Below are 17,225 nucleotides of genomic sequence, written 5' to 3' on the forward strand. Positions count from 1 at the left end.
TTTGCTTTTCTTACTATGGCTTCACTGTTATTCTTGTTATCAAAATAGTAAGCTACCATCAAAAACCATAAAGGGAAAATACAGTAACAGCTATTTTGTCTATTTTTACCTTATCTTCGTATAAATTAGCATTCTCTAAAATTTATACCTTGATTCCAGCAAAGTATGATTCCAGTAGAGGCTGGACTTTATCTTTTGAGCTAAATCTGTCAACACTGAAAAATTGAGAATATTTTTTTAGCACAGACAGTTGTACTGTACTGCACAAAAATAATCTTGCTCTCCGAATGAGATTAACCTGCTTCACCAATCAAAAACTTACCATTTTCGCATTCAGTGCAAATTTATTCTTGAAGAGATAATCAAAAGATTATAGAGATAATCAAAAACTACTGGGAGCATATCATGCTACAGAAGAAAGGATGCAAATTGAAAAACATTTCAAAAATTACTTTTTAGATCTATTTTTAATAACTTATGGTTCTAAGGACAAAAAGTTGACTATTTACATCGAAAGGTCTGCGTGTGAAATATGACAGCCACAGGTACAGTTTTGATTGCCTGGTTATAGTTCCTTTTTATCAAGTCCAAGACAAAGGGGACTGTAGTTCTGGAGGCAATATTTGCAGTTGACAAGCCTTGCTGTTTCCTGTTTTCGGCAGTACATTCCAGCATCACATCTGTCAAGAAGATTCTCATCACAGCCATGATGGAGCAATGGGTACACCCTGCCTGTGACCTGTCCATTTCAGTCCACAGCCCAAAAGAATGTTGATCTTACCCATGCTATTCTTCTGGTTTAGTTGGAAATTTCTACTTCTTGCTGGAGACTAGCAGTTGATAGTGGCATCCATCGGGATTGACAGTAGAAGTGTAGAGGGGCTAAGTAAGATTGCATAGAAGTTGTAAAAGTAATAATGTAACATTCAAAAACTTCGAATATCTGAAACATGATTGGTAGCTTTATCTGAAAAGATCCAGTCTTCTTCCAAGAGCAACGAGAGAAATTCAATCACAAATGTCAAAATAAATATTAAAATGAGTCATGTAGGCTTGCAACCTTAGAAGCTGCACTCATCAGAATTAGAACCTGAATCTTTTCCCAGAAATCAGGAACCGTGCTTACCAATTGCACCACAATTGCTTCGATTGTAGCTTTTTATGGCACCTTGCCATAGAAAATTTATAAATATAAAACTTACTGCATTGGTAGTTAGGCAATGTGGTAAGCAGAATCTGGGGTTTTAATCGTTTCTCAATATCTTCACGTGACTGACCTTGCCATAGAAAATTTATAAATATAAAACTTACTGCATTTATAGTTAGGCAATGTGGTAAGCAGAATCTGGGGTTTTAATCGTTTCTCAATATCTTCAGGTGACTGCCTTGCAGAGAATTCTTATCTGCCAACGTCATTTATCTGAAATTGTTTGCACACAGTTTACTCAAGGTTAAAGTTTACTTTGAAACAAATCCAGGTAACAAATAATCGAGGAGGCAATGACTATCACAACCATGTAATACTGTTTAGTAGTGAACCCATATGTACAAATAATTATGTGAAATAGACGGCACAAAACACATCATGACAGTACATCACATGCTTCATAACCTGTTCAAATTTCTCTATGCCATACTTCATGGACAAGAAGCGCAAAGTTGGCAAAAAATCTGATATTTTGAATTTAGCCAATGACGCAGCTCTGTAAAGTCTGTTACCATCTTGCAAGACAAGAAACTGATCAACATTCTTGGCAACACTCGATGGTACTTGATGTCTAAGCCTGCAAGACGAAGAAAAGCATCAACTTCTTTAATGATTCTGAGCAGTATTGATATGACATGATAGAAAAATTATGTGATTGTTTTCCAAAACAAACTCGTACTAATTCATCTAATTAGAAGATACCTAGATGCTAAAAAAGTTTAAGGCAGTTACCAATAGTTTGTGTCACAGGACTTTAGCAAGCCAAATGCCATGTGTTTTGGGATATATTGCACAACAGTCTCCAGAAAAAACGAGTCATCCTCCATAGCACCTCCATAGCAGTACCTGCACATCGTTTGGGTTGGGCTCATTCCATCTACAGATCTATGATTAGAAGTTGTGCTTGATAAAAAGTATGCAATAACCTAGATGATCTATCTGATGATCCGAGATGATATATCTGGTCCATCCTATCCATTTACCAACAGTGTGTGCAATGACACAATGAAAAAATTAAAGATAGGAAAAGTTGGGGGATTTGGAATAATTTGTTTTTTGGTAGACCTAGAATTTTTTGAACAAAATTTGTTGCAATAAAAGTGCTTTGTAAAAGCAATGAATATTTGGTACAACATTTCGAGCAAAACTCTACTACCTTCAATATAGTTAATCTTTTGATTCTACTGTTCTATTCTCTTCTTAACCGTTTCTCCTTCAATTCTTTATTCACCCAATGAAGAGTCAAGCTCAAAACATCATACCAAATATTCATTTCTTGTAAAAAGTCATTATTTTACTGCATCAAATTTTGTTCATTTTCGACATACAACACCTACAGTTTCATTGCTTATTATGAATCTAGAAGTTTTGTGCAGAAGATTCCTAGATATTCGCGGACAGGTCCAGTAAAGCCAATATGATACTAGCCATAGAAAAGTTGCGACATTTCCAAGAGATAAAACTGACAGTCTTCATACAAGAATAATCTTTTCAATTTTATGGTACAGGAAAAACGTGTTTTTCAAAGACCTGCTCTCTCTATCCTCTCTTTCCTCTTTTTTCTCTGCATCATATCTGTCCTCCGTCACTTCTCTGTCCTCTGTCATTTCTCTGTCTCCCATCACTTCTCTTTCCTTTATCTCTTCTCTTTCTTGTATCTCTTCTCTTTCCTCTGTTTCTTCCACTCCCTCCATTCCTTCATCACCCTCAATTTCTTTTCTCCCTCCATTCCTTCCACTTTCTCTATTTCTTCAATTCCAGTTGCCTTGCTTTCTTTCAGTTTTGAAATGCAGGCCTCCAGCACGACATCTATTTCTTCGAATTTCATTCTATTTGGGCCACAATTCGGTGAACAAAATCTTATGGACACAGGCCAGAACCAAGTCGGTTTGTTCTTCGAAAGCCAGTATTTTTTAGATGTCAATCCTAGTCAAAAATACGTTACAAATGGTAAAGAACGTTTTGAAAAAAGTTTAGAATTTTTGAAGCTGAGCTTTATCTCTTCAAGTAAGAAGTGCATGAGTTAAAAACTTTTCAATAAAAATTGACATATTCTAATATGGAGGGCCCTCATCGAGGTCTCTGATCGTTATCGCTTGAGAAAGTCTCTGGAGCCACTGTAAATGATTAATTTGAAATGTGGCAAACTGACTTTTGGGAAAAACAATTTATTTAATTGATTTTTCAATAAAAAATTTGATAGTGATAAATTTCATATTATTTGGCTTCTTATGTTTGAGTTACTCGCTATATGCTATAATAAGATAAACTTATTATTATACAAAACTAAATATGCTGAAAGCTTCAGATTTCTAATTCATAGGCAGTTTCAATCTCACTTATTTCTTTGAGTTTTAATCGGAACTTTCCTCTCTCTCATCAGATTCATTGCAAGATGAGCATAAACAGACACTGCCTCAACGATGACAATTCTTATTTCTTTAACAAGAAGCCTAGTATGTGTATTGCATGTAGCACTAACTATTTTTGCAGCTTAGAAAGACTGGGATATTTTTCTTTAATTTTTTTCCGTTTGAATCTATTGAAATTTTTTCAAACTCGTTTTATATTTTTTTGAAAAGAAAGCTAGCATTATAGGCAATGTCTTGATTTTGGGGAGTACTAGCAACTATTGCGGTTGTGGTAGCAGAAAAATTGACTTTTATTTGGAACCTTGGTGCTATTTGGTATCACGTCAGATGCACCTAAATCAAAAGACTCAGTTGCATTTGTTGGTAAATTTTTGTCAAACTCATTCAATTCTAGAGAATGACATTGCTGGTTAGGCCTTTGCGTTTCCAACCCATGTGCTTTATCTACCTCTTTTATCAAATTAGAACTTTGATTTTTTGTCATTAGATGAAAGGACCTGACAAATTATTTTATCGATGCTGGCTTTATTTTTAAAGTACATGGCATGAAGTTGTTGCAAGGCATTGTTATGATTGACACGAGACCTGCCATAAAATGTTTTAAAAATAGACACCCAGTCGAAATACAGACCTTGGCTTCCTTGTCAAAACAACAATGTTGGCTTTCGGCTACAGCAAAACACTCAACATCAAAGAAGACGGCACTTTTCCTTTCTTGTCCACCACCACACACATTGTCGCCAACTACCTTCACAACACCTAAAAATGAAAGTTTTTGTTTGTCATCTTCAGTATATCTTCATAAATATTAGTCATAGAAATATGTTAATCTTGAATAAACGAGTTCTAATCCATTCTGGAATCAAGTTATTAAATTACATTGACAGCCTGATTATGTTGTGTATATTGATTATGTTAATTATAGCAATTAAATGTAACAGCACATTGAAATTAATATAGGATCTAAATTCGAACTACATACCTTTTTTCCCTGCTAGAAGTCTTTCATCTCAATTTTTCCACCCACTTCAACAAAAGAGTCAACTGTCATCTCTTCCCTATCACTTCCAAGGATACTCAAGAAGAAAAAAGTACAAAAACTTCAGCTGAAGATCCTGTTTCTGAAGAGCTACTGTCATCTCTGTAATCATTCTGAATCTAGAAAAGAAGTGAAGATAAGACATTGTTTGAAAAAATGGTCAGCAAAAAGAATCACCCAACCAAGGTAACAACTTGCAAATTTTATCACAAAGTATGACATAGCTCTTCCTCTCGACCATGGGAGTCTACAACGGCAGGCAACTTGCAAGACATTGTATCATTCTTATCATTCTTAAGAAATAAATTTAGAAAAGGAGTGAAGATGAGACATTGTGGGAAAAAACAGTCAGCTAAAAGAATCATCCAACCATGGTAACAACTTACAAAATTCATCAAAAAGTATAACATACCCTATCCTCTCGACCATGGCATTCCACAACAGCAGGCAACTTGTAGGACATCATATCGTTCTGAATTTAAAAAAGAACTGATGATGAAACATTTTGCTTAAGAATGACTTTACTTGACCTATTTTTGCAAAAAAGGAACCAGGGATACAATGATCGTACCTTGATGTGTTTCTTTCCTTTCACTACAGTGGCATAAGAGCAGCCAAAGGTTTTGGGTTTGACTTGACTCTTTTGACGGCTTGACTCTTTTTCCTTCAAAGTAATAATATCAACTTATTGCATAAACAGAATCATGATTTATAGAAGCTTGCCGGTGAATATAATGTAATAAATAACCTGAAAATGAAAAGACATGTGGTTGTTTGGTTTTATTTCTTTAAGTTACCTGCAAGGGTAGATTCCTGTTTTCCACACTTGTTGAACAATTTCCATCAAGCTCTGTTGAAAGAAAAGTTAGTCTATAAATAAGTATATTATAACTTACAATGAGTGCCAGTGACAGGTTACCGGGTATTTAGATTCTTTCATTTATAGAATTGTAGTATAATTTATCCAAGATACAGATCCATGATACTTACGATGAGATCCAATGGGTCCTTGGTGCTGAACTTCTTATACATGATGGGGCTAATGCGTGGCTTCTTCCTTATAATGTTATGGAATATTCATTGGACCTACCCTGTCATTTTGAAAATTCATTGTTTACTTGATATATTTAATGGAGTTGGGTCATTCACATTATATTATAAACTATTAAAGCATGCCCGACGCTAATTTGACGCATCTGTAAGGAAATACAGGTATTCTAAAAGAACACAGTGATGGTTGAACTTATGTTTAGCTGTTTGCTCACAGGATCCACAACCAGAACGAGGCTTCACTGCAATTTTCCCACTCTAGAGTTGGATTAAAATCAGAAGTTTAAATTTCTAATCATCTTTAACTGTTCAAAACGGATAAATATTGAAAAGATGCAGCTTTGCAAAATTTCGCCCGCAAAACCTTTACCTTGTAAACACTGGGATTTATCTTGGTCAGTACATCGTTGTCATGTACTATGCCACAGCTGGTAGTAGCAAAACAAGCATTAAATCTTCAAATTTTTGCTTGTAACCATGTTTGACATCACAAGGAAGAAGATGCTTAAACTAATAGAGTTCCTCCTCCTACTTATGTATATAGAACAAGTTAAACAAAAAAGAATTCTGGAGGATTAGCGTTTGTGTGAGCGATGCAAACAAAGAAACTTTTGATTAGTGCAGTATCGAGTTGATTAAGAAGTAGTAGAATGGCCTGGTTAATTTCTAGTTTACTCAAATGAATAATATTGTTACCTGTGATGGAGAGAGACTCTTTCCCTTTTCGTTTCAGGTGGAGCTGGCTCCTTGGCATGCCTTAACGGACCTATTTAAATTGTAATAAAAATTTAATAAAATTGATGTTCGATTTGTTTCCTATTTTTATTTTGGTTCATATCGTTCCAAAAAGATATTTTGCCCCATTATTTTGAAATTCATGTAACCAAAATGGAATAAATTGTTTCCTAAATAATTATAAATCTGAAAAACCAATCTACCTTCAGAACGATGGTGTTGAAGCTTCCTCCATATCGACTTTTGGCATGCAGTCTTTGATGGGGGTGGTGGTAGAGGGGTGGGGAGGGATCCGTCAAGTTTCCTTGTTGCTTTCCAGGAAGCAAATTTTGCCCTGGATAAGGCAGTTTTTTTTGCCCTGGATAAGGCAGTCCTTTGTCTTCACTGATATGGAGGCCGTCTTTCCAAGACCACAGACGCCAATATAAAAGTTGGGGGTAACGTTGAGGAAATGAACGTCTAGTTTTTTGCACCCCTCAGACATTATTTTGTGGTATTGCTGCTCTCAATCCAATATTCGTCCAGCCGAGGCAATATTGAGACAGCAAAGATCTGTGTTAAAGGGTAAAAAATGAGAGATTGAATCTGCAAAATGTAGTGCTATAATATAGTGAAAGCAAAGGTCAACAGTGACATCAGGCCATGGCCCACTAGATCCCCCCAAAACAGTACTGCCAAAGAAATTTCAATCAAAGGTTTATGTATACACCAAAAAATAGGCGACAAGAAACTAATTTAACAATGAATGATGTTGATCAGTTTCGAAATTGTATTGCACTTTTATGCACATTTGGTGTCATTTAAACTATATGGAAGCATTGATTAGTTACCCTAGCATCCAAAAACTTCTTCTTAGTTGTGCGAAGGAGACCATGAAAGTCTCTTCTTGCCCTTTCCATGATGATGTGTGGAGACAAATCATTTTTCCCAACAAGGAGAACCACGGTCGCAGGTTGCATGCCATCTGAAAATTTGGCATTAAGGATCTCCTCTTTTACATGCCCAAAGCAGTACATACCAGTTTTGCGGAACTTGCACATCTCCTTGCACAAGTGGTCTCAGCTGAGAGTCAGACAATACTGCTACCTGCAAGACTCATAGAGTCGTTATAGCAAATTTCATGCGAAAATATCAATTGAAAGCAATTAACAATCGAAAGCTTTGAGAAAGTGAACATTATTTATGAAATTTCCCAACAGCCTTTGCTGCGTCTCTTAGTTGGAGATCCAACTTGTAAAATACACAGTTAATTCAAAAGTAATAAAGTCAATTTATGCTTACCAGGTCATTGGTGTCTTCTGTAGGTCGATTTCGTAGTGATTTGTTTTCTCAGAGGCTCGGATTTTCCACATTTTTCCCTTGACCTTTTGCCTGTGCCTTAGTTCTCCCTCATTACCGGTCTAAAGAAAATTATTGCTGTTTGAATTAGATTTTTGATTAAAATAATAATGATATGAAAATGTATTGATATGAAAATTTATGATAAACAATTGAGTACTTGGCTAACAATTAACACTTTGGTAGCAGGGTTGTTTATTTCTAGGGCAAAAATTTGAGGAGATTAAGCAACTAAAAAAAATTGAAGTAACAATTATTTCTACTAAAGTTTCCTAATGTCTACATTTGCCTGCCAGTTAAATTATACCAAGTTATCATGTTACTTGTATATGTTTGATTGTATATGTACTATGCTTGATAATAAAATGGATAGAATTGAGTGATTATGGACTTTCCCTTGTTGTCATTGGCACCAAGTATCTGATTTTGTCAATGTCAAACTGTTAACAAGTATATATTTGCATGGCCAGTGGGAAGAAAGAAATTCGAAAGTATATATTTGCAGCTCATTATTTATATATGTTATTAAGCAGAAAATATATAAATCAAGAAAATCACATCAATTAAATAAATAACTATTTACATTGAACCTTTTAGACAACAAATAGTTGATGGGAGAGAAGCCTAGTAGTATGGATTAAATTACAATATTTACAAATGAAACCAGACATTTTTTCCCCAAATAATTTAAAATTGATATGAGAATCTTTGAAAGCCTGAAAAGAATAAAATTCTTCAGCTGGAGAAGACAGCTCTTTCTGTACCGATGTAATTGTAACAACCCTAAAAAACTGCTTTCAATGTCACTGTAAAAATATCTTCAGTTCCAAGAAATTCCTTGGTTGGTTCCGTTTCAAAACTGATGAATACCTTCTTTGGGTATTGTGTGTCATTTTGCACGAAGCTGAATGGTTTTTAAGTCAAAGAGTTTTTGGTAGTCACATAAAGTTGCATGGAAAATTTGAATTTAACCACTTACATTTCTCTTTATCGATCAATTGCTCATCTGTCCTAGAATCACTAGACCAACTGATGATCGGACACTTTAGGGGTATTTCTGAAAAAAATAACAGATAACATTAAGATGGGGCTACATCCATTTTCCAATGAAACACTCAAGAAATGTCTGGCTGATGATTTTGAAGACTAATGCTTTTCCATTTGCCCGATATTATTCAGAATAGATTCACTTATTACTTGCAGTGCAATTAAAAGTAGACTGTAACTAAAGCCTGATTTACACGAGACGAATTTTTTCGTGCGAAGCGAATTTTTCGCCGCGAATGTGCGAAAAATATGCGCAGAAGTGGAGATTAGAAAATTCGCAGCGAATTCGCAGCGAATAATTCGCTGCGAAAAAGTAGAAACCATTCCTACTTTTTCGCTGCGAATTTTTTCGCCATGTAAAATAAACCAATCAGAACAGCTATTGAAGAGATCTGACACGAACCCAAAGGAAGGGCTAGGCCGAATGGTGCTACGCAATGTGAACATATCTAAATCAAAAGTATGCAAAACGACAGAAAACTACGCAATGGTTCAAACAACAACATGGGTGAAGAATGAGTAACCTATGACTAGGCCTAAACAATGCTGGGAAAATCCCGCACCTATAACATAAACAATGTAATGGGACGTTTCTAGCAACAGGCGTCTTTGGTGCAATAAACGATAAAAGCTCCTCATATGTAGTTGGCGACATTCGAAAGTAATTATTCCTGACAATGTAAGCGTAAGTCACTTACCAAAAGATGAAACTCCCCCTTCTGCAGACGTTCTCAATAAATTTTCCGAACCAAGTACCCATTTATTTGCTTTTTTGCTCGCTTTTTTTCAATAACAACAATCTTCGAACAGATGCCATTTTCTTTGGCATTATTCGCGGCGAATTCGCAAAAGAAATTCTGCCAGTGGAAATTAAACTTGGAATTCGCAGCGAATTCGCAGGAGAAAAATTCGTGGCGAAAAATTCGCTTCCCGCAAAAAATTTGTCTCGTGTAAATCAGGCTTAAAGACACTACCACTGGTAGTACCATGAAAAATTTGAACTTTAAGCTCCAATATTCCCCTTAAATAAGAACATGACCATGCTAAACCAGTGTTCAAATTTGAATTTTTAAATGAGGATTTCAAATTATTTAAAATTACTTTTAATAATTATGAAGAATTATATAAGAAATTATGAAGTTAAGAGGTAAAATAAAAATACTGACATGATAAGGAGCAAGTATTTGTCATGATAAATCTTAGTGCGAACAGTCTAAATTGGAAACTTATCTGTAGATACTTCTTTACAGAGACAGCATTTGAACACATTTCCTTTCTAATATGCATAATAAAAGTTATATAAGTATTTAATGGAAAAGACCGCTAAAAGCTATACCAGTCTTTTGCTAGTAGCAATAAAAATGCTGTGATCAAGATTTCTCTTTTATCAAACTCCCAAATCAATGTTGCTAAAATGAGGAACTAGTTTAATGTGCATGGAACAAGTTGAATGACCACAGAATGAGGAGAGAACTAGCAAAACGACCAGGCAATGAGCTTTGAACTGAAGGAACAGCCATGGAACTAAAATAAATGTGGCTACTTATATAAACACTCATAACTGAGCCTCTTTTGTCACGACAGTGATGCCATATTTTCATGACAGCCACTCTTCAGCTTCCCTTCAGTTGTCATATGCATTGGTACATTTCACATGTTGATTGAATAATCTATATAGGAACAGAACAAAGGGGAAGGGGTCAGAGGGTGATGCTTTTAAAACAAAAACTTCTTGTCTTAAGACCCCTATAGTTTAAACTCAGGAATGGGCCCTCTAATTCTGGAAACACTTTTTATTGTGAGCATTTGGACTGCTTATGTGCAAGTGAAGTTAATTGTTAAAATGCACCATAGAAAACACTAATTGAAAAAGACACTCTTGTACTTGTTATAATTTTTATGGATAAATTGGCATACCTGGAAAATCATCAAACTGTCCAATATCAGGCTTTGGCAAGAATTGCCTTTCTCCTTGCAAATAAACTGAAAGGACTGCTTTGCTTGCCTCTTGGGTAACAATGGCCTCGTGCTCCAATTTTGTATAGTTGCTAGAAAATTTACAGTAGAACCTAGCTCCCATCTTCAAAGATTTTGCAACTCTTTAATAGATCACTTTGTAGTGACAAAGAATTAGTGCTTTTCTTGCAAATAATAGATAAAAACTATTAACACATTACCTGGGATGGTGTCATTGTAACCTCTCTTTAATAAGGTTAATGTTGTCCTTGTTATGACAAAGGAATCATATAACTATAATAACATTTTGAATAGAAGATTCTTCTAGAGACATTTCGTGGTAATGTGCCACATATATCCAAATATAACATTAATTTTAGATAAACTAGATAAATTACCTGTTATAATAGCTACGTGACATGCCATGAACTTTGCGCAAATGCCTTGACAGGTCACAAATTGGCACTCCTTTTTCTCTACAGGACTCAACTTGACATTGCTCAGCAGCTCTATATTTCATATAGTCCAAGCTTTTGTAGGAATGAACTATTTCCCCATCCGTTGGTCTTTTCAGTCAACTGTGGTCTCTTAAGGTCATTGTATGCTGGTCTTTGAAATGCCTGTGAAGGTCAACATAAACTTTCCCGAAATATTTGCAGGAACGCACTAGCGTGTGCTAGGCTTCTATTGAAGAAGCAAACAATTACATTTTAATAACAAAGATATTTAGAGTTTCCTTCTGAATTTTTAATTACAAAGAATATATTTGTCTGAAAGTTTAATTTTCAAGAAATTTTACAAAATTTGACTTATTTCTCGCTTCTACTCCATTTTTAAATTTCAAGACCTCGCAAGAGGTTGTGCAGTTTATATTCTGATCAGATTTGTTGCTACATAGCCTCTGGAGCTATTTTATGAAACTGAGAATTATAGAGCAATGTAACTCTAAGTGAAAGTTTGGTCATAGCAGGGACTCTAAAGTGAGAACCTTTGATCTGTTATCCTAACAGAGTTTCCTCTCTTTATTAACCACACTTGTTCGAATGACTCTGGATCTGGAAAGAAGGACGCACGGACGTTGAAAGGGAAAAAGGAACATTCTATTCTGACGAGCATGAAGACAAAGACGAACCCAATAACTCTTGAACCGTATTATGAATATATTCAGGTGACATTGTTTCGGTTTTATTTTGATTGGGTTTAGTTTCTTAATTCCTTAATATTCTTCTATTTAATTGATGGTTTCTTGTTTTCTAGATATTTACGAGTTAGAGTATTATCGATCTATTTAGTTTAACTTATATACAGTCCTCTTTTCTTGAATTTGAATCTTTGGATTCTTAATTTTGAACTTTTTGGTGATTCTAACTAGTCAGCGTTGGAGAGGGAGTGTCATATATTTGTCACCTCTCTGTCTCCGACCACTAATTGCGATTCTGTGGCAGGATAATTTCTACATATATGATCATGTATACCTATGAAATAAAAGTATTTATATTGGTTAATGTTTTTAACCCTATGCTAAAAAACAAACTGGACCAGAATATAACCTTCTTTCAAACAGATAAAATAAACTGGAACTAACTAACAAAATAAACTTTAAATGAAATATCTTCAGATTCAGAATTAAACCTTGAAAAACTGTAAATGAGCTCATTTTTGTTAATATAGGATTGCATTCCTTGAAGTTTTTTAAGAAAAAATCAGCTATTTCTGATAACATCAAGACTTTAAGGAAGTTTTAGAAAAAGAACACATAATGAAACTGGAGTGAATGTGAAACTAATAAGAACAATAAAGGTTTTGAGAAAAGAAGGTGCAGACTAAACCGTTAAAAGACTGATGGCAAGAGCAGATGTGCAAGATGTTTTGCAATGTAGTGTCTCAACATTCCTAAGGCCGCGTTCACACTGAAGCGAAAAAGAGAAGCAAAGCGAAGAGAACAGGAGCCAACAGAAGGTAAAGGAACAACATGCTGTGAGCGAAAAACCGCGAATCAAACAGTTTTGCAGGGTGAAGTTTGATGGCGCAGTGGCTGATTTGAAACGCAAAGAATGATTTTATCTGAAAGATGATTTGTTAAATATTCTCTTTTTTAAAAATGAAGATGATTCTGGGTTCAAGAAATAAAAAGAGGAACGAACTGATTTTTATTAAAAGTAGATATTTGCTCTTAACTGGTGGATATTTTTATTTGGTGCCGCAGTTGAGGAATGACAAGTCTATTTCAGATTCAGAATGCACTCATCTATGTTTGCCTTGTTATTGCAGTGTCGTTGGAAATAAATTTATATTGGTGGGGGGATGTCTATTGCTTTGCTTCAAATATAAAGTACAGTTGGCAGTTAGTGGGGCCACCCTCTTTCCCAAATATTAGGCCAGGTACTTTAATACTGGTCTGGTTGAAAAACAGTATCGTCAGACTATTCCCAGTAACTAATCGGTTATATGGCAACGATATAATCAAAGTCCATTGCTGTTTTTCCTTTCCGTTCGCAGCGATCAAATACATGAGAAGTAATTGTGTCGCTCCTTGTCGCTATCGCTCTGTCTTGATGTGAACAAGCGTATTGTTTTCAGTACAAACAATCTTAACGCTAATTCGCTAATTCGCTATTTGGCTCTCAGTGTGTACGCAGCCAAAACCTGTCTGGGTACAACTATTTGCAAGCAAGGAAAAAGGACTGCTCAGTAATGACGACAAAAGAAGCGCACAAAATTTGCGGAATTGATGATCAAAAAATATCATGAAGATATTTGGACTAAATGAGTGGCATTCTACTTAGATGGGGTTGGTTTTGTGTACAAGAGAAATCCTAAAGATCAGGCGCTAGCACCTGGTGGGAGAGTGTGGAGGGCTAAACATGAAGGGTTAATGCGGTGATGTACTTCCAAAGGGCGATCATGTGGAACTGCTGGCAAGTATGTCAAGGTGATAATGGCAATTCCTTATGATAAAGGCGTGGTCTGCTGCCAAAGATACGACAAGACGAATGGGGCATTTTTCAAAAACTTTTTGCTTGATAATTTTGACAAAATGGTAGCTGCAGCAGGAAAAGACTCTAGATGTTGGATTAAGGATGGAGACCCGTCGCAGAACAGTGCTTTGGCTTTAAATGCTATGAGAGAACTAAACTCAGAATTGTTATCAATTCCTTCTAGGAGTCCGGACATAAATCCGAAAGAAAATCTCTTCGGCATTGCAAAAAGAATGCTTGGTCAAGATGCCATTGACAATAACATTACTGTTTAAAGCATTGGAGCTTTTGAGAACAGAATTAGGCGAATCCTGATTGAAATATCAGTCTCCACAATAAACAGTATAAAAGAAAGTATGAACAGAAGAATTGAGCTAATAGTAGATTGCAAGGGTGAACGCCTGAAGTACTGAGAATTATTTGTTTTTATATTTTATAAAGTGTATGTATTTATGTATATCATCTCTGTAACTTATTAAGAGAAAACTGAATACTTTGAAATCATTGTTTTTCCGTTCTCAAATCTAAATAAATAGACTAAGAAAAATGATGGCACCAATGAGAAGACATGTATTCGATATTTCTGTCCTATCTAAACAAGTATCAAATATCTGCGAACAAAATACATGAAAAATCTAGACACTCTACTATAAACAAAAGGCAAGTCTATGAATAATTAGTCTACCAATAAAAGAAAACTGCATCATATAACAATTTGAAAAGCAACTAAGGATCACTAATAACAATTTATAACAACATTATTGCACATAAATCACAGCGTATTTTAATGTTTTGTTGAGATGATGATTCAACATATACCAAACAAATCTGAAATAGTAGTACTGTTGGGGAGGTTTCATGGTTAACCCTACAGTTAACCCCACGGTTAACCATATAAACAATAGCTTTTAAAATACAAATCAATGGTTAACCTTAGTTAACTCTTTGACTTTAAAATAAGTTGATTTATTTTTAATTCTGAGAGAGGTTAATCGTCATTTTGTAGGCATGGCCTGTTATTCTTGAAAGGGTTAGCTGTAGGGTTAACCGTAGGGTTAACTGTAAATACAAAGGGTTAACTGGGATTTTAAATTTTCAAAAGTTCTCTCCAAGTAAAACAAGTTCACCAAAACAGTGTTCACATCGTGAAAGCTGTGGTTCCTGTTTACATGAGGCCTATATCCATCCGTTGTTTTTCATCCCTGATCCTCACCACATTTTGAAACTTACCTGTAATTCTCTCTGCAGATTTTGTTACAATCTTCGTGAAAGGCTGGCGCTTATTATTGACTTTAAGGGTTTTCTTCTTACATATCATGCATAGATCTGGAAAAAATCCCCTTGGCCATATTTCATCCACACTCCAAGATGTGCTCCTCTCAGTTCTTTGAACTCAAGTTCTTGCCTCCTTCCCTTCATCTATACCTTTCTTTCTTTTCATCAGCGTCTCGCATAAGTAAACTTTTGATAACATTTTCTATGGTAGAAGAAATCTGAGCTTTCTTCTCATGTCAGGAATCTTGCTGCATTGCTCAACATGATGATTTTCACCGCCTAGGCTCACATGAATGTTCTTGCAGTCGATAAGCGTTTCGAGAGTACTCTGACTTGCAGTTATCAGGTTATCTGATGTCTTTATTGATTCATAAAGAATGCTACAACTTTTTTCTGTCATTTTCAATCGTACTTCATTTCCAGCGATAATGTTACAGTAGATGAAAAACTAGAACTCAGCAAAACTCTACATTTATGTCTACATGTTGTTGTGATAGCAAATGTAGGAAGTCATATTTGCGATGTGGGTGGTGTGATGAAGTGCTTGTGATATTTTGACAAAGTGTAGACAACAGTTCTAGTAAAGCTTCCTTTGGTAAAGGTAATTTGCTTTTACTGATTACTGAAAGTGATGTACCCAGCGAAAGTGATGTACTCATTCAGCAAAATTGGCGATGAAACATGGCAAAACCATCAAAACTATACATGACATGTCTAAATGTAACACTCAATTATTTCTTCAGTTTACTTTTAATAAATGCAACTGGCAGTATCAGGCTTGCAGATAGAATGACGCAAACTGCAACTGTGTTCATACATTGCTGAAGGTGATGGCGGAGTATATTTGGAGAGGATTGCTCAATTTGTTCCAAAGCATATTACATTGGCTCATTTTGCCAAAGATGAAAGTCATCTGACAAAAGCTATTTGCCAAAGTGAAGAGACAAGTAACAAACTTTGGTAGCAGTCTGATGTGTAAAGTTAACTGGCAAATGAGCTTTAAATATATCTTTATTTAAGAATGATCTAGAAAAATGGAAATGAATGCAATAGTATAGTCATGGCAGGCAAATTTTACGCATTTTCTATCATCTTTGAATTTATGGGCAATAACAAAGTAATTTGATGACCTGACTATACCTGATGAATTTATAATTAATACTTAATTAGCAGACAACAACAGGTGATGAAATATCAAAACTGCCTACTAATTATTCATTTAATTTTAATTGCATAAATATTAGCCGACCTTTCCATAAATTCTTGTGTGGCATCGGTTATATTTTACGCATATCAATTTCTGATCAAAAACCAGAAACACTACCAAATATTGTGGTTGAATGCAATTGAAAATTGACTACAAACATTGAGTACAGCAAAATAAAGCTACTTGTAAAAAATGCAAGTCAAGCCTGTTTTATTATGCCAATTTTTATGGATATAAAACATTGAAATGGCAGAATTTAATTTATGTGGATGATTTTGGTTTTAAAATACTAAAAGTTGAATATCAGCAGAACAATTTAGATAGTTTCACTGTTATTGTTTTTAAAATGTAAAAAGTTTGACGAATATTCGTGTTCGCGGTCAATTTTTGAAATAATGTCAAACGCCTACTTAACATAATCTGGGACCTCCTACTTGTTTCCCTTTACTGGTTTTACAAGTAAGGGGCTGGCAAAAACATTCTGAATATCAAAGAGGTCTATTTCCCTCAGTTAAATGTGATGGAATTCATTCCAAGACCGTCCCACTGCCAAAACATGCCTCTAAACAATCAAGTTTGATGCCATTTGCTGGCGCCATCCACATCCGCCAAAAATTTCATTGTGACTTTGCATTGTAGATCTGCTGACTTTTTCCTCAAAAAAATCGCAGCATACCATTTCCCAACAATTTCAACTTCTTCCTCTGGGGGCACAGAGACTGCTAGAATTCCTTTAAGTAGATTGTCCCTTGGCATTGAGTAGTGGGTGGGAAAGAAGGTTTTGTTTCAAGATCTCCTTCGCTCACATCATCATCACTTCTCTCTTTTTCTGCCTCAGAAAATCCTCTTCTTGGATTTGGGAGGAATTGTCGTCAGCCTTCAGCTTTTTTGGTTGCCCTCTTTTTCTTTTCCATATCTCGCTGCCTTGCTTTTCTTCTTTCTCCTTAATTGCATTCAAATAGTCCTCGTCGCAAATACCTTTTGTCGTCAAATCTTTCTTGCAGTGCTTCTTTTTTGGCCT

General features: G+C 35.3%; 2 protein-coding genes across 19 annotated transcripts; both read right to left on the reverse strand.

Moving 5' to 3' along the window:
• Nucleotides 1-14: 14 nt before the first annotated feature.
• On the reverse strand, nucleotides 15-9,130 carry LOC135687133 (uncharacterized). Of its 17 annotated transcripts, XM_089114535.1 has the most exons (12): nucleotides 7,234-9,061; nucleotides 6,607-6,955; nucleotides 6,365-6,434; nucleotides 5,416-5,468; nucleotides 5,190-5,282; nucleotides 5,031-5,090; nucleotides 4,562-4,657; nucleotides 4,211-4,338; nucleotides 1,940-2,092; nucleotides 1,601-1,784; nucleotides 1,312-1,420; nucleotides 23-882 (listed from the first exon to the last, which is right to left on the reverse strand). In XM_089114535.1, exons 3-7 carry the CDS (start codon nucleotides 6,420-6,422, stop codon nucleotides 4,574-4,576), a joined length of 348 nt encoding a protein of 115 aa, XP_088970661.1. In that variant the 5' UTR covers nucleotides 6,423-6,434; nucleotides 6,607-6,955; nucleotides 7,234-9,061; the 3' UTR covers nucleotides 23-882; nucleotides 1,312-1,420; nucleotides 1,601-1,784; nucleotides 1,940-2,092; nucleotides 4,211-4,338; nucleotides 4,562-4,573. The 17 variants fall into 17 exon arrangements, with proteins under 17 accessions (XP_088970652.1, XP_088970650.1, XP_088970653.1 ...); XM_089114533.1 differs by having other exon boundaries at nucleotides 24-1,420; XM_089114536.1 differs by having other exon boundaries at nucleotides 19-1,784; nucleotides 4,562-4,737; nucleotides 7,234-9,130.
• Nucleotides 7,663-11,276, reverse strand: LOC148957799 (uncharacterized). Of its 2 annotated transcripts, XM_089114542.1 has the most exons (4): nucleotides 11,143-11,276; nucleotides 10,706-10,836; nucleotides 8,721-8,798; nucleotides 7,663-7,803 (listed from the first exon to the last, which is right to left on the reverse strand). In XM_089114542.1, the coding sequence occupies exons 1-4, from the start codon at nucleotides 11,262-11,264 to the stop codon at nucleotides 7,796-7,798; spliced, it is 339 nt and encodes a 112-aa protein (XP_088970668.1). In that variant the 5' UTR covers nucleotides 11,265-11,276; the 3' UTR covers nucleotides 7,663-7,795. The 2 variants fall into 2 exon arrangements, with proteins under 2 accessions (XP_088970668.1, XP_088970667.1); XM_089114541.1 differs by lacking the exon at nucleotides 7,663-7,803 and having other exon boundaries at nucleotides 8,680-8,798.
• Nucleotides 11,277-17,225: the final 5,949 nt, after the last annotated feature.

The sequence above is a fragment of the Rhopilema esculentum genome, chromosome 20 (assembly GCF_057945365.1).
Source record: "Rhopilema esculentum isolate cy_ngs chromosome 20, ASM5794536v1, whole genome shotgun sequence".
In the NCBI taxonomy this organism is placed as follows: Eukaryota; Metazoa; Cnidaria; class Scyphozoa; order Rhizostomeae; family Rhizostomatidae; genus Rhopilema; species Rhopilema esculentum.